Below are 23,089 nucleotides of genomic sequence, written 5' to 3'. Positions count from 1 at the left end.
ACTGGGCACTTAACTTGCACATTCCTTTTTCAAGAAGCTGACCAAATGCTTTCCTAAGGCTACTTAGAAATCAAGCAAGTAAGCAGCCAATATTCATAACTTCGAATACAAAAATGGCACATGCATACAAATTGAATGAATAGATTCAGTAGATCATAACCTTTACAGAGATAGGTTACATGGCATATGTAGCATAAAACATATTCCAGTTATGTCAGATATAGATTCAGAAGCATATTTCCATAAAGCCTTATGGGGTGCACCTTCACAGTGGATTCTCCTGATACCTCCAAACCAAGACTGGATGCTTTCCTGGAAGACACGCTTTAGAGGAACACAAGTGATGTGTTAGTCAAACAGAAGTCATTGGGCTCAATAGGGGGATAAAAGGGTGAAATTCTGCAGCCTGTGCTATACAGGAGGTCAGACTAGATCTGTGATTCTCACACATTTTTGATCACAACCCCTTCTTTGTGTCTGTAGTAGTTTAGATCCCCCTTTCACCACACACATACGTATACTGATATATATGTTTTTCATTTTTTTGCTGCTGTTGCACAACTGAGCCAACAATTCAGTGGAATAAGAGCAAAAGCAAAACTGTGACTGTGGTCCCTCCTTACAATGAAATGTGCAAACCGCGCCGTAGCAAATGGACCCACGTACAGATGGCAAAGACTTTGTATAACTCTATGCAAGAGTAACGGCAACAGACCCTGGTTGTCAGCGGGTGGGATTGAACCTGGGACCTCTTAGTGCATGAGCATCTACTGCATGAGCTAAAAGCCAACAGGTTCTTAGCTAAGGCTGTAGAGTAGACTCATTTTATCTCTCTCTATAAGTGGTCTCAGTGTCACTAGACAGGACAGAACACCTCACCCAGGAGGTGTGTGAGTTACACAAACTTAACAGAAATCTGTCAAAATACACAGCGCCACCTGGAGTCAAACACACAGCGCCGTCTGAGGACTGGATCTGTCTAGAGAAATCAGCTTAGCTAGTTATTCATTGCTGGGGGTAAAATGTGCACAGGGAAGCTTTTTCCCTAAAGCTCTCATGCCCCCCCGGATACATTCTGCAACCCCCCACGGTAGCCCGCCCTACCAGTTTGAGAACCTCTGGACTAGATGATCTAATAGCTCCTTCTGGCCTTAAATCTATGACTCTAAGAATCATTGCCTTGAGTGAATTGTTATCTTGGATGCACTGGTCATGAAGAATTAGGATTATGAGAGTAAAACTGGGATATATGGTTTCTTTACCCTCTAAACGAGTCATTTCCTGTTCCCCCTGCCACCCCACCTCATGGCTGGCAGTACTCCCCCTCCTTAGGCGAGGAGGCCTGTGCTCCTTGGGCCTCATACCCGCATTCTCGAGCCCCTAGACTTCATTGGTGCTCACCCTTACCTGGGCCACTAGACTGCGTAGCCTTACAGGCCAAAGTCTACACATTGCTTTGCGGCCCCGTGCTTACTGGGCCCGGGGCTCATAGACTGCTTAGCCTCTCTGCCCCGATTGCAAGAGGGAGCCTACTCATTGGTTACTGCCCCACTCTGGCTGAGGGCCTGGGGCTAAAGGACTATTAAATCGCTCTGTCCTGCTTCCAGATCAGACCCTACCAATTGTTGGTTGCCATACTGTTCTGCCCGGCCGTAGGACCGGAACACTAAGTGTAGCTAATTCCCCGCTTTCATCTCCCCTGTGCAGGTATATGACAGCAAGGAGGCGTGATCTCCCTCAGAGACTGACAAGGAGGGACGGACACGCAGCCTACAGCCCCTTTCTTGTGGAAGCAGCCTTTTCTCAAAGCCTCCCGGTGTGAAACTGGGCCCAGTCACTGTAGTGATCAGCCATGTGCGTGTTACAGGGCCAAGGTGTGGAGCTGACCTTTGCCCTCTGACTGCTTTCTCCCAGCCAGACTCTCTAGGGGCTGGTCTTCACTAACCGTCCGGATCGGCGGTAGAAAATTGAGCTCTCGGGGATCGATTTATCGCGTCTCGTCGGGACGCGATAATCGATCCCCGAATCGACGCACGTACTCCACCAGCCCAGGTAGGAGTAAGCGCCGTCGACGGGGGAGCCGCGGTGGTCCATTTGCCGCCGTCCTCACAGCGAGGTAAGTCGGATCAGATACGTCGAATTCAGCTACTCTATTCCCGTAGCTGAATTTGCGTATCTGAAATCGATCCCCCCCGTAGTGTAGACGTAGCCTAAGATGAGGCTCCTGTGTCTGTTGCTCCATTGTTTGGCAGTTAGACCCATTCAGCCTCAATGGCTGGCAAACACCGGTCCGGTTGTTGGCATCACTAGGCATAGCTACCAGGTAACTCGGGGGGGGGGGGTGGAAGATCATAAGTGCCAATGAAACCCCCCTGCTCTGGGTCTAAGTGAGCCACAGTAACTCCATCTTCTGAACTTTAACGTACCTACATGCTGACAGCCTAAAAGCAGAATAAGTAACAGTCAGCTTTTCTAGCAGACAGCTGCAGTTTCGCTCACACTAGCAAACGCAGTAGTGATGAGAACGGGAGCAAGAAGAGGGGGAAGACTGCGTGCGCATGAACCTACAAGGCCGAAGATAAACATGCGGACGAGAACTTTTCTCACATGCCACAATGTAATGCCTGCTGTAACCGCTGTCGGGGAGGGAGGGGTAGAGGGGGAAACAGAACAAAGACTTGCACACAAACAGCTTGGAATATAAAATGGAAAACTTGCTTGTATTTGCTGCGTTTGATTTGAGACATGCTGGTCTCCTAGTGCCTATTCAGAGCTCTTGAATAAATTTTGGATTGCTTCTCCGCCCTGGTGTGTCTATTGGTGCGGCGCACACCGGGCAACGAACCCTGTTGCCCCCTCGGGGCCCTCTGGGCCGGCAACACGGTGACTGTGCTGAAACACTCAGGGACTCTGTGACACTCAATCTCTCCCCTCAGAAATCCACTACCTACCCCTCACTGTCACCGCCGAGCACCCCCATCTCTGCCATGGACACCAAGGTGCTGGAGTCACAGGGCTTCCCTCAAGCCAGCTCTCACAGGAAGCTTTGATAAGAGGCCTTTTATAGACCTATGTCAGAAGTGTTGCACTTTGGAACCCTGACGTAATCCTGATCTTAGGGTCTGAGAGTATCTGATCACCTTGAATGTATTTATCCTCCCTCCACCACTGTGAGGCAGGGCAGGGCTATTATCCACCTGTGCAGAGGCTCAGAGACAGCCAATGGCTTGCCCATGGTCACACACAACAAAAGAATCAAACCCAGATGTCTTGAGTCACAGAGCAGTGCCCAGACCACAGGACCAGCCTTCCAGCCATCTGAGCGGTGACAGGCCCGGCTGGATTCTCTGCTCTGTGCTGCAGAGAGAAGGGATGGCAAGGAGCCAGTTACAGGGGTTTGATTCTCTGGCCTGTTCTCCCTCTGCCTCAGCGGAGTTTAGAGCAGCCTGGGGGCTGGGCTGACCTCCGCCCATCGGTAATGGCTTCCAAGAGCACAGCACATTCTGGCCATGACCCTGTAGACAGGGGCCACCCCAGAGTGCCCCCTTGGGGCCTGAGGTAGCACTGCAGGAACCCTGCCCTTCCCTCTAAGGTCCTTGCAATGACTTACTCTCAACCTGGAATACTTAAAACAAGAGCCCCCTTTGTGGGGTCACATTAATTCAGTCTTCTCCAAAACACAGGCTCTCTTTCCCTCCAGCCCCATCCTCCTCCTTTACTCAGGAGCCCCCACCTCCACAGCTCTGCTTGCTGGGGTCAGTGTTGGTTCAGTCTTCTCACACCCTCGGCTCCTCCTTTTCCTGCTCAAGCCCTGCCTCCTGCCCCATCTCTTCCCCTGAGGCCCCGTCCCTGCCCCATCTCTTCCCACTAGGCCCTGTCCCCTGCTCCTCCACTTCCCCGATGCTCCGCCCCTGGCCAGGTCAGAGCCGAACTGTAGTAAGAGCTACCCCAGCAGCCCAGGCTCCTGTGGGGAGCCCCAAACTCTCCTCCTTCCCTGAGTTGTACATCCTTGGGGGAGAGGACACAGGCTGGGGGCTTCTCTTGAGCCCCCAGCCTCCTGTCCAGAGCAGGTGGAGGGTCTGGGGCTCCTCTCAGTGGTTCTGGCTCCTTGGACTCTTACCATGACCCAGCTCTGGCTTCTGGACTGGAGACGGGCCGGAGCCTCATGGAAAGAGAAGGAGCAGGGGTGGGGTTTTGGGGGAAGATATGGGGCAGAGGGAGGTGCCTTGGAGGAAGAAGATTGGTAGGAGGTAGGGCCTCAAGGTGGAAGAAGAGGGGCAGGGGCAGGTTCACAGAGGGGATGGGGCTCCTGCATGTGTCCTACTTTTTGCCTTTTGAAAAGATGGTCACCTACAGTGAATGGGCTGGGTTGGGATAGCAGGTAGCTGTGCCTTTGTGGGGGAGCTGAAAACTGTTTCTACCCCTTTGCAAGCAGCTGGGGCAGGACAAATGAAGGGGACAGAGAGGGAACCTGGGCCTGGCCATCAGTGGGGGAGGGGCTGCCTGAGTGGCTTCTCCATGGACTCCTGTGTTAATCATGTCTCTGACACAACTCCGTCACAAGCACTCTGTTGAGGGCATAGGGAAAGGGTGGGTGTCTGTGCCCCTGGAATAGCCCCTGTCCACAGCTCTGCAGCCCCGATGGATCATGCAGCACCCAGAGCGCTCAGGAAGGGCCTGGACTGGGACTGCAAAACAGCTCTGCAGCTTTTTTTCATGGCCCAAGGATGTTTAACCAGAGACAGGACAGTGACAGGCCAGGCGTAATGGGAAACAATATCCACTTCCCTTCTGTTTATTGATTGTATCAACAGGAATTCTGTGCTCAGAACAAGCACTGATATAGCTCTTTATGGGCCAACATCCCACCGGTCCCCTGGCTATGGACAAACACAGTCACTTTGTAAATGCTGTGGCCTGCCTTGTTCTCCTTCCCCCATTGCCCTGTCCTCCCTCACCAGCCCCTCTCCCATCACTCCAGGCCTTAGAAGCCATCTGAACCTCTCTCTACTGAGTGGAGGTCAGAAGCTCATGTCTCGGATGTAAAGGTCCAAGATGTAATAGCTGGCCTGTGTTTTTCATGTCCCACATAACCACGCTGGAGCCGGGTGATGAACTGACCCTTCACTTGATGAATGCCCTGATTATCCTCGCACGAAGATGTTTGGTTTTCACGCAGTACACGATTGGGTTCATCAGGGGCGGGACCAGCAGGGCTATGTAGCTCAGAAGAATCTGAAGCAAGTGAGAAGAGCTAGTCCCAAATCTGTGTATCACAGGAAGGCCGATCTCTGGTGTGTAGAAGAGCAGGACGGCGCAGAGGTGGGAGACGCAGGTGTTCAGGGCCCTGAGGCACTCCGCATGGGATGTGATGCTCAGCACTGTTTTGAGGATCATCACATAAGAGAGAAAGATGAGCACTGAGTCCAACCCCACTGTGAAGAATGTTAGAAACAAGCCATAGATGTAGTTGACTCTGATGTCCGAACAAGCCCTCTTCATGACGTCCTGGTGCAGGCAGTAGGAATGGGAGAGGATATTGGCTCGACAGTATCGGAATTGTTTCAGGAGAAACGGGAGTGGGAGTATTACTGCAACCCCTCTTAGCACAAATACCAGTCCCATCTTGGCTATTCTTGGTAGGGTTAAGATGGAAGCATATCTCAGTGGGTCACGGATCGCGATGAAGCGGTCAAAGGCCATCAAGAGGAGCACAGAGGATTCAATTTTTGTAAGCGAGTGGATGAAAAACAGCTGGGCAAAACATGCATTGGGGCTGATCTCCCTAGAGTTAAACAAGAATATACCCAGTGTCGTCGGCATGGTGGCTATCGATAAGGCAAGGTCTGTGACGGCCAGCATGGAAAGGAAAATGTACATGGGCTCATGGAGGCTTGGATCTGTTTTTATAATGAACAGAATGACTGCATTTCCTATTATAGAAATACCATACATTAAACAGAAGGGGATAGAGATCCAGAGATGGACGTCTTCCAGCCCAGGTATCCCGGTGAGAAGGAACACTGCAGAGTTGAATTTGGTGTCATTGACAGCTGACATAATGTACTGGGCAGGTTCGAGGAGTACTGAACTTTCCTTCGTGAAAGGAGAAAGAACAGGAGAATAGATGGTATTTAACGAGACAACTTTCTGCTCTCAGTACAAGTCAAGAGACTTCCAGGAGCTCAAGGAAGATCAGCAAAAACATAGTCTTGAATTTACACCACTGATAGGAAAATAGGCATTGCCAGAGTGGATCAGACCTGTAGTTCATCTAACCCAGTATCCAGTGGTCAGTACCAGATGCTTCAGAGGAAGGTGGAAGAAGCCCTTCAATGGACAGCTATAAGATATCCTGTTCCCAGGGAAAGTTTCCCCCTGACACCCACTACTTAGACATATTTTGTGGTGTAAATCAGGAAGAGTTTAGAGCAATTCCAAGTCTTTATTTAAAACAATCCTCACTACTGTAATTGGATTTTCTGGTTACCCATATAAACATCCCGTCCCTCTTTGAATCCTGCTAAACTCTTGGCACCCTTGATATCTTGTGGCTTGGAGTTCCACAGGCTATTTGAACACTGTGTGATTTTACAATTGTGACTTTCCCACAGATACCCTTTCCTGCCCTCTGCTTCCGAGTGTTGCCCATTGTATCATGACGTGTTTTAACACATGACAAGTGCATGTTGAAAACGGTCATTGTATTTATCTGCCCTGCATTGAAGCTATTTATAAAAGTGTTTCATTGCATCATTATATGTATTATATATAATACTCCCAAAGAGAAGAACCACAGGTGCCAAACGCACTCGAACCTGCTCTGCAATTACAGTCCTCAGGCAGTGTGCTGTAGCTCAGGGCCCAGTCTGAGGGTGGAAAAATGGAGGGATTCAGCCTCATCACAGGGAAGGCTACAGGGCCTGACATCTGGCACTCAGAGACTAGAGAGGGGACAGAGATGCAGGTAACCCTGTAACTGTGAGGGGTATCTACAGCGCAGAAAGGCTGGAGCCTTGGGACAATAAGGAATAGAAATATGCCTCATCGGATCTGTTGCCACAGAGCAATCTGCTCTGAATTCCTGCCTTCACGATTAAGTCAGAGAATAAAATCTTTGAAAATGCATTTGCTGATTAAATTTCCAGGACCATATAAATCTGTGACGATTTGGGAACTAGTCACGGATATTCTGTGGGGTTTCCTCTTGCTCAGCGGCTGGCAGGATCAGGCCCAGAGCACACGGCACCTCTAGAAATGGGAGCCCTTGAGAAATCCTGACTCAGGGCATCAGGGTTTTAACACTCCGAGCTCGCTTTGAATGTCAGATTTGTGTGGAGCATGGACAAATATAGGGGTGGGGTTCCCAAGCTACCTAGTGCTGCCTGCCCTCCAGCCCCTGTTCCTGAGACACCCCGACAGCCCCTCTGAGTCCTCTGCTGCTGCACAGAACATCTGCAAAAGTAACCAGACTGCAGATTTTATCCTTCACTTCATATTTTAAAGATAGTAAAACCTGCCAACGTACCCAATTCCTGCTGGAGGGGAGCCGCTGACAGCAGAAGTCTTCACCCTAAAGGACAAGGAGTCATCGGAGAGGTTGCACAGGCAGCAGGCAGTATCTGTTCAGATAGGGAGGCAACTGTCTTTATGAAGCATGCCTGCACATTCCCTTGGGGGCCACTTGGCCATCAGGGAACCTCAACTGCTTGGCTTAGTGTGCACCAGCTTTAACCCCTTGTCACGGCCAATGGCAAACTGCAGGAGGCCAAATCACAGGGGACGTGTGGTGATGCTGCCCACCTGGACTGCAGTCCCAAGCCTGCTGCAGGCTCTGTTCCTGGAATCTGGGTTTGTCATCACTATTCCTATGGCTCTGATTAGTCTCATGGCTACCTTGGGGGCAGCCGAGTGGTAACGATGATGCTGTCACAGCTGTGATCTTTCTGAAATAATAATAATAATAATTTAGGACCAGATTTCTCCCCAGCAGCACCCTTTCCTGCATTACAAACCCAGGGTGCAGGCCAGGGAAGGGAGATTCTACCAAGCTCCCTACATGGACATTTCCATTGGATCATTCCAGGAGGGGAAGTCCCTTCCCTTCCCTTATCCCTGAGGAATGAAAAGGGAGCCAGGATCCCTGGATACTCAAAGTTAGGCACAGATCTCAGTGATCCCTGGTAGCTAGGCCCCCCACCCAGAATTTCTATGCCTCCACAACTGCTCTAGGACCCTCTCCAGCTCCCTGCTATCACAGGCTAATCAGAGATGTGCTATCAGGCCTGTCACAATAGCCACTTCCCGCAGGACCTGCTGAAGGGGCGTTGTACAGGGTGGAGGGGGCTGCACAGAGATAGGAAGGCTGGTTAGAGTAGCTGATGGGCTCAATACCCCAGCCATAGACTGGTCGGCAGGTTTTGACCTTTCCATGCCCAGAGTGCAGCCATAGAATCCATCAGCAAAACTTTCGTTTACTTTACGAGGGAGATGCAAATGAAAAGCCTCCAATTTCCCTTAGAGATCCAGGGAGCTGCAGCTGGGCAGCATCATATTAACTGAGGTTTCAGCAAATGATCCATTTTCTATGAAACCTCACCCCAAAAAGTGAATGAAAAAGGAAACATTTCAGTTTGGGTCAAAATATTTCAGGGGGTGTAGGGGGACGACGACTCTGTTTTCCAGCCCAGCTCTAGATCAAACCATGTGCCTCTGTCCTTCATGCTACAGGACCACTCCCCTAGGTGGCAGCACTACCCCCCATCAGCCTCCCACACTGAGCAGCCCTATACTAGAGGGATCCCCTGGAAAAGGTTTGTCTGCAGCAGCCCATCCCTCAGTGGAACAATTTAAGAATATAAGAGCGGCCATATTGGGTCAGACCAATGGTCCATCTAGGCCAGTGTCCTGTCTTCTGACCGTGGCCCATGCAGATACTTCAGAGGGAACAAACAGAATAGGGCAATTATCAAGTGATCCATCCCCCATCGTCTGCTCCCAGCTTCTGGCAGTCAGAGGTTTAGAGACTCCCAGAGTATGAGGTTGCATCTCTGACCATTTTCGTTAATAGCTTTTGATGGTTCCATCCTCCATGAACTTATCTAGTTCTTTTTTGGACCAGTTATACTTTTGGCCTTCACAACATCCCCTGGCAATGAGTTCCTCAGGCTGACTGTGCATTGTGTGAAAATGTACTTTCTTTTGTTTGTTTTAAACCTGCTGCGTATTAACTTCATTGGGTGACCCCTGGCACTTGTGAAGGGGTAAATAACACTTCCTTATACACTTCCTCCAGCACTAGAGTAGATCTAATTGCTCATGGAGTGGGTGGGGGTCAGGATCAGACCAAGGGGCAGCCCAGCAGGGCTACGTTCAGCCAGTCAATGCTCTCCAGATCCTTCGCTCTCTGAAAGCACGTCCTGATTCCCCTCTTACTGCCGAGCTGCAGGAGAGGCCCAGAACTCCCTCGTCAAAGGGGGCTGTGCTAATGACTGGCCTCATCCCCAAGGGGTGTTGGGAAGAGTTCAGGTTCCCCACCCAGTGCCCCAAATCGTCCTTATGGGGCACACAGAGCTGAAATCTCTCTAAGGCTCTTAGCTCTGGCCCCAGTTGTTGCAGCATCCAAGCATCTCGCAATCTGTAACATATTGATCAGTAGAACACCCCGTGCGGCAGGACCATGCTACTAACACCACTGGGCAGATCCCAAGGCCAGAAGGCACCATTGTGATCCTTTGTTCTGACCCCCTGCACAGCACAGGCCAGAGACCTGCCCCCAAATAACTCCTAGAGCAGAGCTGTTAGAACAACATCCTGCCTTGATTTAACAATTGTCAGTGATGGAGACTCTGCCATGGCCCTTGGTAAATTGCTCCAATGGTTAATTACCCTCATTGTTAAAAAAATTACACCTTAGTTCCAGTCTGAATTTGTCTAGGTGCAGCTTCCAGCCATTGGATCCTATTATAACTTTTTCTGCTAGACTTAAGGGCCCACTGTTAAACTCTTGTTCCCCATTCAGGTACTTACAGACTGTGATGAAGTCACCCCTTAACCTTCTGTTTGTTAAGCTAAATAGATTGAGCTCTTTGAGTCTATCACTCTAAGGCAGGTTTTCTAATCCTTTCATCATTCTCTGGGCTCTTCTCTGACCCCTCTACAATTTGTCAACGTCCTTCTTGAACTGTAGCCACCAGAACTGCACACAGAATCCCAGCAGTGGTCGCACCAGGGCCAAAGTCAGAGGTAAAATAACCTCCCTGCTCCTGCTCGAGATTTCCCTGGTTGTACATCCCGGATTGCTTTAGCTTTCTCGTCAGTAGTGCCACACTGGGAGCTCATGTTCAGCTGACCATGACCCCCAAGTCTTTTTCAGAGTCACTGCTTCCCAGGGGTGGGTCCCCCATCCGGTAAGGATGGCCTGCACCCCTTGTTCCTAGATGTAAACCTCTGCATTGAGCCATATTAAAACACATGTTACTAAGGCATCAAGGCACTAAGTGAGTTGCCCAAGGTCATAGAATAAGTCTGTGGAAGAGCCTGGATCTGAAGCCAATTCTTCTGAGTCCCAGGTTAGCACTTTAACCATTATCCCATCCTTCCTCTCTGGGGCTACTGGCAGGGGAGGGGGCAGCTGGCAACTCAGCATACTGAGATTGCCAGAAACTCAAGGAATTACACTCCTTTGACATCACTAAACAAGAACCCAAGAATAATTCTTTTTCCAGACAATAACGCTGAGTCATGCTTTCTCCTGACTCTATTGAGGGACAAATCCATCAGCCAGGGCATGGAGCAGGGTCATAGTGGACAAGCAACTCCACATGAGCTCTCAGTGTGACACAAAATGGGAGAATGTGATCCACAGGGACATAGGCCTGGAGGGACCTCCTCGGTCAGTGAGCCCAGCCCCCTGCTATTGCAGGTGACCCCGGCATATCGTCTGGTGCATAAGCCTATGTCAGCAGGGTGTGAATGAGTTCCCCCCTGACAGCAGGCTGGGAGGGGGCGAGACTTCAGGAGTAAACTGTATTTCTATGAGCACACCTACTCTGCCTAGATATCCAGCAGATAGAGCGGTGTTCCTTGAAGCGACCATCTTTGCCTGGTGTTCAGTTCCAAATCACTGTAGTATTGAATTCAGGGGGTTGTGACATGTTATCAATGTTATTGTTGCAGAACTGTGTTTAACCTGTCCCAAATGACATGGTCACCCTCAGCTGAAAGGGCCTCACTAAGCCAGGGGCTCGAATGCCAAAACTCTGTGATGGTAAGAGGGGTGGGGACAGGTTTAACCTAAGGGTCCCCAAGCTTATTTAACCTCTTTCTCCCCACTGTTCAAAGATAGAGCTAAATAGATTCCATTAGGAGCCTTTTGTTATTTTAAGTGCTCCAATGAGGGCTGAAATCACTTGTGGTGGGACAGCGTTTCTGCCCAGCCTCCTACAAGCTGAAAATATCTATGAGCCACCAATCACTAAGAGACTGACCTGCAGAGGTCACAGCACAGAGGCAAGTGGCAGCAGAAAGGAACTGATAATTGGCTGGGGGGAGTGGAGTGGAACGAGCAGCTGCCAGGGTGGCCAGTGGAGAGCAGAGCAAGCAGATGGTGGAGAAGCCAGCAGAGAGGAACCACGGCTCAGGGGCGTGGAAGTGTGGCTGGTGGGGCACCCAGCCAGAGCAAGTGCTCAGACGGCGGAGCAAGCAAGGTGTGTTCTTCCCCGGGTGGGAGGTGAACTCACACAGATGCACCTTGGAACCCTGGGTCCATAATTGACCAAGGACAACCACAGTGACTGGGGTGGGGTGAGGTGAGGGAGCAGAGCGGGGCACAGAAAAGGAACTGTTGGTTGTAGAACTCAAGAACATGAGGCAGAAGACACTGCCCCACGCACTCTGGGGTGGGGTGTCCTGCTCACAGCTTTATGTTTATGAATCCTGCTTACGGCATTTTCCCTAATTAATATCGAGTGACTTCCCTCCTTTCATTAAAAGTTTCTTTTCTACACTCAGACTCTGTGCTTGTGAGAGGGGAATCATTGCCTCTTAGAGGCGCCCACTTTAGCTGTGTCTCATTGGACAGCGTCTCTTAGCCCTAAAGAGGTGGGAGACTGGAACAAGGATACTATTTAAGGGCCTTTTCTTTCTCCAGAGGAAGGATTCAAACCCAAGTCACAGAATAGAGCTTGAAGCTACAGAAATGTGTTTCATGACAAAAGAAGCGCTAGTCTGGATCAGACCAGAGCTTCGTCTAATCTACAAGTTGTTAGTGTCCAACAGCAGCCAATACAAGTTGTTTCAAGGAAAGTGAAAAAAACCCTGCAACGGACAATTATGCAGGGGTCTTCCCATAAGGAAGTTTCTTGTTTACCCTCACCAGCGAGCAGCTGGCTTGTATCTTGAGACCCAGGTTTATAACCCTTCTAAGCAACCACCAACTTTAACCATGAGGCCAGCTGCAGATTAGCAGAATGCAAGAAAGGATTAGTCATATCTCAAACTCTTGGTCTTACTGATTTAGTGGCAGGGAGTTCCAAAGGTTAATTGTGCTGTGTAAAATCCATTCCCTGCTCTCAGTTTTAGTGCTCTGCCTTTCAGTTTCATTGATGTCCCATGTTCTTGTGTTATGAGAAATGCCCAATTTACCTTCTCTCTACCCTGTTCCCTCTTATTTATCTCCTCTCCAACCCAGACGGTTCTGACCTTTTCACTCTCCTATGCGAAGTCTTTCTATGCCTCTAGCTACTTTTGTTATCTGTCTCTGAACCCCTTTTCTCTGAGAAAGATGCCCACAACTGAACATGCTATTCCACGGGGGCAAAAAAATGGATTCATTCAACCGCACAGTCGCTTTACTATTTATTCCACTCCACAGGCATCCTAACCTCAGTGGCTGCACACTGAGCTAGACTTTTTCACTGACCCACCTGCAACTCCTCCCAGGCCTTTGTGTGTCCCTTCACAGACAGAGGACTGCCTGACATCAGCACCCAAGGCCTTCTTGATGCAGACCACTCTGAAAGCAGAGGGGAGTGGGGATAGGTGTCCCTGCTGGGGATGAAGGGGGGGGGCTCTATCTCAGAGCCCCAGGCATGGTTTAAACCTGTCCCGCCTCACTGTTCAAAGACAGAGATAAGTAGGCTCCATTAGGAGTCTTTTAGTATGTTAAGTGCTCACTACAGGGGAAATCGCTTGCTGTGAGACAGTGCTTCTGCCCAGCATGCATCAGCAAGGAAGTTTCCCCATGTGATAAATGAGAGGGGGGATAGCTCCCTTTTGTGGCCACCCAGCCAGCCAGTTAGCTATAGAATTCCTCTTAGTCCCTGTTCTCTACTTGCTTTACCTGTAAAGGGTTAATAAAGCCCATAGGTAAAAGAAAGGGAGTGGGCACCTGACCAAAAGAGCCAATGGGAGGGCTAGAACTTTTTAAAATTGGGAAAAAACTTTCCTTTTGTCTGTTGTTGTGGTTCTCCAGGAAAGAGGGGAACAGGGGGCAGTTATGCTGTGAGAAGCTGAAGGCCAGATATGAAAATAATCAGATCATATCTAGAACTACTTTTTTAACAACCCAGATATGTAAGTAGATCAGGAATGTTTAGAAAGACGCAATTAGGTTTATTTCTGTTTATTTCTTATTGGCCTGTGGACTCCTCTGCGCTAACCCAAAATGCTTTTTGTTTTGCTTGTAACCTTTAAGCTGGACCTCAAGAAGGGGTTATTCTTGGTGTTAATTTTTTGTAAGTGGGTTTTTTTTTTAAATCTAGCAAAAGCCCAAGTTCCAGATGTATTTTCTTTCTTTTTGTTTTTAATAACATTTACCTTTTTTAAGAACAGGATTGGATTTTTGGTGTCCTAAGAGGTGTGTGCACATGTTGTTTAATTAGCTGGGAGCAACAGCTACTTTCCTTTGTTTTCTTTCTCAGCTCTTCCTCAGAGGGTGGTGAAAGGTCTTGAGGGTATCCACAGGAAGGAATTCCCAAGTGAGCCTTCCTGGGTTCCAAGGGGTTTTGCATTTGGGTGGTGGTAGCATCTACACATCCAAGGTCAGAGAGAAGCTGCGACCTTGGGAGTTTAATACCAGCCAGGAGTGTCCAGTATTCATTTTTTAAATCCTTGCGGGCCCCCACCTTCTGCACTCAAAGTGCCAGAGTGGGGAATCAGACTTGACACCCCACTAAGAGTTGACAATCACTGAGAGCTGAAAATCATTAAGAACTTGGTGGAACCTCAAGAAACTGACCTGCAGAGGTCATAGTAGAGAAGCAGGTGGCAGGGGAAGGTGACTGTGTGCCACGCAGTGGCTGGTGGGGTGGCCAGCACAGCAACAAGCATCTAGCGGGGAAGTCAGAAGAGTGGAATGGCAGCCGGCGGGGCAGCGGCTGGCGGGGTGGCCAGTGGGGTGGAGCAGTGGCTGGAGGGGCAGCCTGCAAGTGCTCAGATGGTGGAGCAAGCAAGGTGCCTTCTTCCCCAGGTGGCAGGTGAACTCACACAGATGCATCTTGGAACCCTGGGTGCTCACTGACCAAGGACAACCACAATGAGTGGGGTGAGGTGAGGGAGCAGAGATGGGCACAGTAAAGGAACTTTTAGTTGTAGACCTCAAGAACATGAGGCAGAAAACACTGCCTCACACACTCTGGGGTGGGGTGTCCTGCTCACAGCTTTATGTGTATAAATCCTGCTTGTGGCATTTTTCTAATTAATGTCTGGTGACTTCCCTCTTTTCATGAAAAGTTTCTTTTCTACACTCAGACTCTGTGCTTGGGAGTGGGGAGCTATTGCCTCTCAGAGGCGCCAGGGGTGGGGTGTAATTTCCCAGGTTACTGGGTGGGAGCTTACTGATATATGCAGGGGTGCGGCTTCACTTGATTCAGTTTTGGCTTCTTTGTTTTCCGCTTGAATTTTTTATTTGTTGTTGCATAAATGAGGCAATGACCCATTGGAATAAGAGCCAATGCAAAACTGCCATTGTGGTCCCTGCTTACAATGAAATGTGCACACTGCACGGTAGCGAACGGATCCACATACAGCTGACACCGACTCTGTATCATGCTCTGCAGGTTTAACAGAAATCCGTCAAAATGCACAGTTCCACTTGGAGACAAACGCACAGCGCTGTCTGAGGACTGGATCTGTCTGAAGGAATCAGCTTGGCTAGTTATTCATTGTTGTGGGTTCTGCACAGAAAGGTTTTTTCCCTAAAGCTTCTCACCCCCCCTCACACATTCTGCACCTCCCCCTGGAGACCCGCCCCCCCCCCCCGCCCCAGTTTGAGAGTCTCGGAACTACATGATCTAATGGCTCCTTCTGGCCTTAAATTCTATGACTCCGTGAATCACTGTCTTGAGTGGGTCATTATCTTGGATGCAACTTAAACAAGTTCTTACTCTGAATGCTCATAGGCACTCAACAAGGATAGACGCTGGCCAAAAAGAATCAGGATTCTCACAATAAAACCGGGATATATGGTCTCTTTACCCTCTAAACCAGGTCCTTTCCTGTCTTGGGGGGAGTCTCACAATTGTTCCAGTATTCTAGCTGGGAACAACACCCCATCTATGCTAAACGCTTATCAACAAGCAGGTCTGACTGGACACCTCAGTCGCTTCCCTTCGGGTGATTATGACCAGAGCTATACAGTCACCTCCAGCCTCCTAGTAGATTCATTAGAAAACAGCAGAAAGCATTAGAGAAAATGATTTTAAAATAACAAGCAGCTGTCACACATTTACACTCATCTATCTGACGTCTCACTACAAGCTAAGGTAGACGGGCTTTGCTCTGGCGATAGAGAAACAGAACTGGCCCAGCTTACATTCTTTTGGGAAGCCAAGGAGCTCTCGGGACCCGGACTAGTTTTACTGTGTCTCTGAGAGCATCTTCCCATCTGTTTGCCCCTTTCTTGAGGAAGCAGCCTTTGCTGAAACCTGTGTGAGCCTGGGCCCAGTCATCTCAGTGCTCAGCCGCGTCTGTGTTACAGGGCCAAGGTGTGAAGCTGACCTTTGCCCTCAGACTGCTTTCTCCCAGCCAGACATTTAAGATGAGGACCCCGTGTCTGTTGCTCCATTGTTTGGCAGTTACACTCATTCAGCCTCAATGGCTGCAAACATCGGTCCAGTGACTGTGCTGAGCCACTTGGTGTCCCTGTGACGCTCCAACACTCCCCTCAGAAATCCGTTACCTACCCCTCACTGTCACCCCTGTGCATGGGGCTGCTTCCCTGACCATCTTGTCCAATAGCCATTGATGGACCTATGATCCATGAACTTATTTCTTTCTTTTTGGGACCAGTTATACTTTTCACCTTCTCAACATCCCATGGCAATGAGTTCCACAGGTTGACTGTGTGTAGTGTGAAAAAGTACTTCATTCTGTTTGTTTTAAACCTGCTGCCTATTAATTTCCTTGGGTGATCCCCGGTTCTTGTGAAGGGGTAAAAACCACTTCCTAATTCACTTTTTCTCCACACCACCCATAACTTTATAGACCTCTATCATACACTCCCTTTAGTTGTCTCTTTTCCAAGTTGAAGAGTTCCAGTCTTTTTAATCTCTTTTCATATGGAAGATTCTCGATACCCCCTAAACATTTTTGAACCATCCTTCCTCTCTGGGAATAATGGCTGAGCAGGGTGAAGCTGGTGGTTAAGCATACTGAGATGACCAGAAACTCAGAGAATTAACCTCCCATGACATCCTAAACAGGAACCCAAGATCAATTCCTTTTCCAGATGATTACACTGAGTTATGCTTTCTCCTGAATCTACTAAGGGATAAATCCATCGACCAGGGCCAAGAAGAGAGTCATAGCAGACAAGCAACTCCACATGAGCTCCCAGTGTGTCTTTCTCCTCTGTCATTTCCCACTTACACTTGGCTGTATAAACAGGGACATAGTGAGTAGATGTAGGGAAGGCTGAGAGCTGACTTGATGACAGTGTACAAGCACTTTCACAGGGATGAAATATCAGCTACAAACGGGCTCTTTAATCTAGCAGAGGAAGGTATAACAAGAACCAATGGCTGGAAACTGAAACCAGACAAATTAAATTGGGAAATGAGGCACACATTTTTAACAGTGAGGGTGCTTAACCAGTGGAACAAACAGCCAAGGAAGGTGGTGGATTCTCCTGATATCTCCAAACCACGACTGGATGCCTCCCTGGAAGATACACTTTAGATGAGCACAAGTTATGTGGTAGTCAAGCACAAGTCACTGAGATCAATACGGGGGTAACTGGGTTAAATTCAGCATCTTGTGCTATACAGGATGTCAGACTAGATCAGTTGTTATCTAACTCATTTGATCATACCCCCTTCTTTGTGTCTGTCAGAGTTCATGCTCCTCCCACCACATATATATATATATATATATATATATATATATATATATATATATATATATATATGAAAGGGCAGGGCTTCAACTGAATCCATTCCAGTTTCTTTGTTTTTCATTTGAGAGGCTTTTTGGTTCTCGAATGAGCCTATAATCTATTGGAATAAGAGCAAAAGCAAAACTGTGATTGCGCTCCCTGCTTACAATGAAATGTGCCCAATACCCCATAGAAAACAAATCCATGAGAAAATGGTTTTAAAATAAAAGGCAGCTGACATATGTCTACACTCATCTATCTCACATTTCAAAACAAGCTAAGTTAGACATGCTTTGCTCTCGATATATAGAGACAGAACTGCCCCAATTTACATTCTTTTGGGAAGCCCTGCTTGACCCATCACTGCTCCCTGCTCCTCCACTTCCCCAAGGCTCTGTCCCCAGGCCAGGCCAGAGCTAGGCTGTGGTAAGAGCTACCCAGTGAACCCATGCCTCTATGGGGAGCCCCAGACTCTCCCCTTTACCTGGATTGTATATCCTGGGGGCAGGAACACAGTCTAGTGTTTTCTCTCAGGCCTCCAAGTGACCTGTCCAGGGCAGATGGAGGGTCTGGGACTCCTCACCGTGACACTGGTTGCTTGGGCAGCTGTTACCAAGGCCTGGCTCTGGCTTTCAGCATGGAGAGGGGACAGAGCCTCAGGTAAAAAGGAGAAGCAGGGAGTGGGAACTTGGAGGAAGAGATAGGACAGAGGGAGGGTCCTCTGGGGAAGAGGATTCAGGATGGAATAGGTGGCTGTGGCCCAGGTTTTTCATCTCCCATGTCACCGGTGAGGGAGCCGGGTGATGAACTGACCCTTCACTTGATGAACACTCTGATTATCCTCGCACGAAGGTGTTTGCTTTTCACGCTGTACACAATTGGATGTATCAGGGGAGGAACCAGCCGGTAGACGTAGCCCAGGACAATCTGAAGCAAGTGAGAAGAGTTATTCCCGAATCTGTGTATCAGAGCCAGGCCAATCTCTGGTATATAGAAGAGCAGGACGGCACAGAGGTGGGAGACGCAGGTGTTCAGGGTCCTTAGGCACTCCTTGTAGGACGCGATGCTCAGCACTGTTTTGAGGATCATCACATAAGAGAGGAAGATGAGCAGCGAGTCCAAACCCATCGTTGAAATTGCAACAGATAAGCCATAAATGTTGTTCACCGTGATGTCCGAACAAGCCATTTTCATGACTTCCTGGTGCAGGCAGTAGGAATGGGAGAGGACATTGGCTCGACAGTATTGGTACCGTTTAAGGAGAAAGGGGAGTGGGAATATTAGGGCCACTGATTTTAGCACAAACACCAATCCCATTTTGGCTACTCTCGGCAGGGTTAAGATGGAAGCATATCTCAGTGGGTTACAGATCGCAACGAAGCGGTCAAATGCCATCAACAAGAGCACGGAGGATTCAATGCACTGAAGGGAGTGGATGAAGAAGAGCTGGGCAAAACACGCATCAAAGCTGATGTCCCTAGAGTTAAACAAGAATATGCCCAGTATCGTCGGCATGGTGGCTATCAATAAGCCAAGGTCTGTGATGGCCAACATGGAAAAGAAAACGTACATGGGCTCATGGAGGGTTGGATCTGTTTTTATAATGAACAGAATGACTGAATTTCCTACTATTGTAATAACATACGTTAAGCAAAAGGGGATAGAGATCCAGGGGTGGAGGTCTTCCTGCCCAGGTATCCCGGTGAGAAGGAACACTGCAGAGTTGGATTTGGTGTCATTGACAGCTGACATAATGGACTGGGTAGGGCAGAGGAGTTTTGAACTTTCCTTCCTGAAAGGAGAAAGAACAGGAGACTGGATGATATTTAACGAGACATCATTCTGCTCTCAGTGCAAGTCTAGAGACTCCCAGGAGCTCAATGAAGATCAGCAAAACAGTCTTTGATTTACATCACCGATAGGAAGGTCGGCACTGCCAGACTGGATCAGGCCAGTGGCCATTTCCATATGCATCAGAGAAAGGTGGAAGAAATCCTCCAATACATACCTATGAGATAACCTGCTCCCAGGGAAAATGCCCCCATGACACCCACTCATTAGCCATACTTTGTGGTGTAAATCAGAAAGGTTTAGAGCCCCTCCAAGACTATTTTTTTTAAAAAATTCTCCCTACTGTAATTTGATTTTATGGTTACCCATATAAACTTCCAGTCCCTCTTTGAATCTTGCTAAGGTCTTGGCGCCATTGATATATTGTGGCTGGTAGTTCCACAGGCTACTTGAACGCGGTGTAATTTTACAACAGTGACCTTCCCGCAGACACCCTTTCTGGAGTGTGGTTCATTGTATCATGTCATGTTTTAACACATGGGATATGCATGGTGAAAACTGTCATTGTACTTATCTCTCCTGCATTGAAGCTATTTATAAATGCATTTCATTGCCTCATTATATACATTTTTTACTTTCTACACTTGAGAGAGTTCAAATTATGTTACAGCCTCCTTGCAGTACAAGGGATAAATTCTTAGGACAAGTTTCTTAATTAAGAACATAAGAACATAAAAATGGCCCTACTGGATCAGATTAAAGGCCCATCTAGCCCAGTATCCTGTCTTCTGACAGTGGCAGTGCCAGGTGCCCCAGAAGGAATGAACAGAACAGGGAATCATCAAGTGATCCATCCCCAGTCGTTCATTCCCAGCCTCTGGCAAACAGAGGCTAGGGACACTGTCCCTGCCCATCCTGGCTAATAGCCATTGATGAACCTATCCTCCATGAATTTATCTAGTTCTTTTTCGAACCCTGTTATAGTTTGGGCTTAACACCATCCTCCGGCAAGGAGTTCCACAGGTTGACTGTGCTCTGTGTGAAGAAATACTTCCTTTTATTTGTTTTAAACCTGCTGCCTATTAATTTCATTTGGTGACCCGTAGTTCTTGTGTTATGAGAAGTAGTAAACCATACTTCCTTATCTACTTTCTCTACACCAGTCATGATTTTATAGACTTCAATCATATCTCCCCTTAGCCGTCTCTTTTCCAAGCTGAAAAGTCCCAGTCTTATTAATCTTTCCTCATACGGAAGCCGTTCCATACCCCTAATCATTTTTGTTGCCCTTTTCTCAACCTTTTCCAATTCCAATATATCTTTTTTGAGATGGGGCGACCACATCTGCACACAGTATTCAAGATGTGGGCGTACAATGGATTTATATAGAGGCAACATGATATTTTGTGTCCTATTATCTATCCCTTTCTTAATTATTCCCAACATTCTGTTTGCTTTTTTGACGGCCGCTGCACATTGAGTGGATGTTTTCAGGGAACTATCCACAATGACTCCAAGATCTCTTTCTTCAGTGGTAATAGCTAATTTAGACCCCAATATTTTATTTGTATAGTTGGGATTATGTTTTCCAGTGTGCATCACTTTGCATTTATCAACATTAAATTTCATCTGCCATTTTGTTGCTCAGTCACTCAGTTGTGAGAGATCCTTTTGTAGCTCTTCGCAGTCTGCCTGGGTCTTAACTATCTTTAGTAACTTTGTATCAGCTGCAAATTTTGCCACCTCACTGTTTACCCCTTTTTCCAGATCTTTTATGAATACGTTGAATAGGACTGGTCCCAGAACAGACCCTTGGGGGACACCACTATTTACCTCTCTCCATTCTGAAAACTGACCATTTATACCTACCCTGTGTTTCCTATCTTTTAACCAGTTACCAATCCATGAGAGTACTTTCCCTCTTATCCTGTGGCATCTTACTTTGCATAAGAGGTTTTGGTGACGAACCTTGTCAAAGGCTTTCTGAAAATCTAAGTACACTATATCCACTGGATCTCCTTTGTCCACATGCTTGTTGACCCCCCTCAAAGAATTCTAGTAGATTGGTGAGGCATGATTTCCCTTTACAAAAATCATGTTGAGTCTTCCTCAACAAATTATGTTCATCCATGTGTCTGACAATATTGTTCTTTATTATAGTTTCAACCAGTTTGCCTGGTACTGAAGTCAGGGTTTCAGGCCTGTAATTGCCGGGATCACCTCTGGAGCCCTTTTTAAAATTCAGTAACATTGACCTCTATTGCATCACTCAATATTTACATGTGTAAATTCAATTAGAAATGAAATCTATTAATTTTCCCTTAACAAATACTCCTAGTGATACACGCTGACATCCAAGAATTCCCCTTCAGGCTTCTCTTCATCCTCACAGGACCTTCATCCTCTACCCATGCCTGGGTCTGTAGATATCTGACAAGTTACGCACTGATACAGATAGTTACTTCAGCTGGATGGGGGAGAATTTGGCATCACAGATGTGTGAATAGTGCAAACAGTAGGTTTGCACTAATAGTCACTTCAGTGTGCAAGTTACTTGAACCAGGCTTGTGTAATAGGTGATGGGTATAAATTAGTGTGACAATGCGGTTCTGGCAGAACCCAACTGAGAGTGCCAACTCAGGACAAATTGCTCAAACAGGGCAGTTACAGCCCAAGGCTGGGGTTTTTTCCACCTCTAAGGCAAACCAAACCAGCCAGACTAAGAGGACTTCGGTCTCACCCCACTGGCTAACCGCAAGTCTCACAAGCAATCTCCTAAGACACTCCAGTTTCCCAGTATCACCACCAGTGCCACTCGTTATGGGGACAAATGGTTATGAAAACCAAGACCCCAGTAAAAGAAAAAGGTTCTCCCGATCCCAAAGGACCAAGTCCCAGACCCAGGTCAATATACAAATCAGATCTTACCCACAAATCACGCTGTTGCCAATCCTTTAGAATCTAAAATCTAAAGGTTTATTCATAAAAGGAAAAAGATAGAGATGAGAGCTAGAATTGGTTAAATGGAACCAATTACATACAGTAATGGCAAAGTTCTTGGTTCAGGCTTGCAGCAGCGATAGAATAAACTGCAGGTTCAAATCAAGTCTCTGGAATACATCCTCCGCTGGGATGGGTCCTCAGTCCTTTGTTCAAAGCTTCAGCTTGTAGCAAAGTTCCTCCAGAGGTATGAAGCAGGACTGAAGACAAAATGGAGATGAGGCATCAGCCTTATATAGTCTTTTCCAGGTGTAAGAACACCTCTTTGTTCTTACTGTGGAAAATTACAGCAAAATGGAGTCTGGAGTCACATGGGCAAGTTCCTGCATACTTTGCTGAGTCTCAAGGCATATTTGCCTTCTCTCAATGGGTCCATTGTATAGCTGATGGTCCTTAATGGGCCATCAAGCAGGCTAGGCAGAGCTAACACCAGTTTGTCTGGGATGTCACCCAGCAGCAGAGCATAAATTTGAAATACAGACAGTATAGAGCCAATATTCATAACTTCAAAAACAAAATTGATACACACATATAGACAGCCTAATCATAACCAGTAAACCATAACCTTGTCTTAGACACCCCATTTGACCCCTTTTATACAAGATTTGCGTGCCACTACAGGACCTTGGTTGCAACAATGATCTATATGGTCCCAGATTATATCAATAACGTCACAATTAGACATAATTATTACATTCCCTTTTCCGGCACCTCAGCGCTACTCTTTGCTGAAACACAGACCAGCGGTTCTGTTCTCTCAGGAAGTTTTCCACAGGCATTGCAGCGGGATTGTATTCATGACCCTGAATGTAAGCATTAGAAACAGCTTCTGGTAAGTTACCTGGAGACGGATTCATGCAACTGTTCCCTGAACAAAGAGTTAATAGCTCAAACCCATTTCACACAGTATTTCGAGTGTTTTTG

General features: G+C 47.7%; 2 protein-coding genes across 2 annotated transcripts; both read right to left on the bottom strand.

Moving 5' to 3' along the window:
* Positions 1–5,124: 5,124 nt before the first annotated feature.
* LOC135884930 (olfactory receptor 51G2-like) lies at positions 5,125–6,060 on the bottom strand. The gene has a single exon (XM_065412522.1). The coding sequence runs from the start codon at positions 6,058–6,060 to the stop codon at positions 5,125–5,127; it is 936 nt and encodes a 311-aa protein (XP_065268594.1).
* Positions 6,061–18,190: 12,130 nt separating this feature from the next.
* On the bottom strand, positions 18,191–19,126 carry LOC135885867 (olfactory receptor 51G2-like). The gene has a single exon (XM_065413778.1). The coding sequence runs from the start codon at positions 19,124–19,126 to the stop codon at positions 18,191–18,193; it is 936 nt and encodes a 311-aa protein (XP_065269850.1).
* Positions 19,127–23,089: the final 3,963 nt, after the last annotated feature.

This window comes from Emys orbicularis, chromosome 1 (assembly GCF_028017835.1).
Source record: "Emys orbicularis isolate rEmyOrb1 chromosome 1, rEmyOrb1.hap1, whole genome shotgun sequence".
Taxonomy (NCBI): Eukaryota; Metazoa; Chordata; order Testudines; family Emydidae; genus Emys; species Emys orbicularis.
Note: the sequence above shows the minus strand (reverse complement) of the source record. Positions and strands in the feature narration are given on the sequence as shown.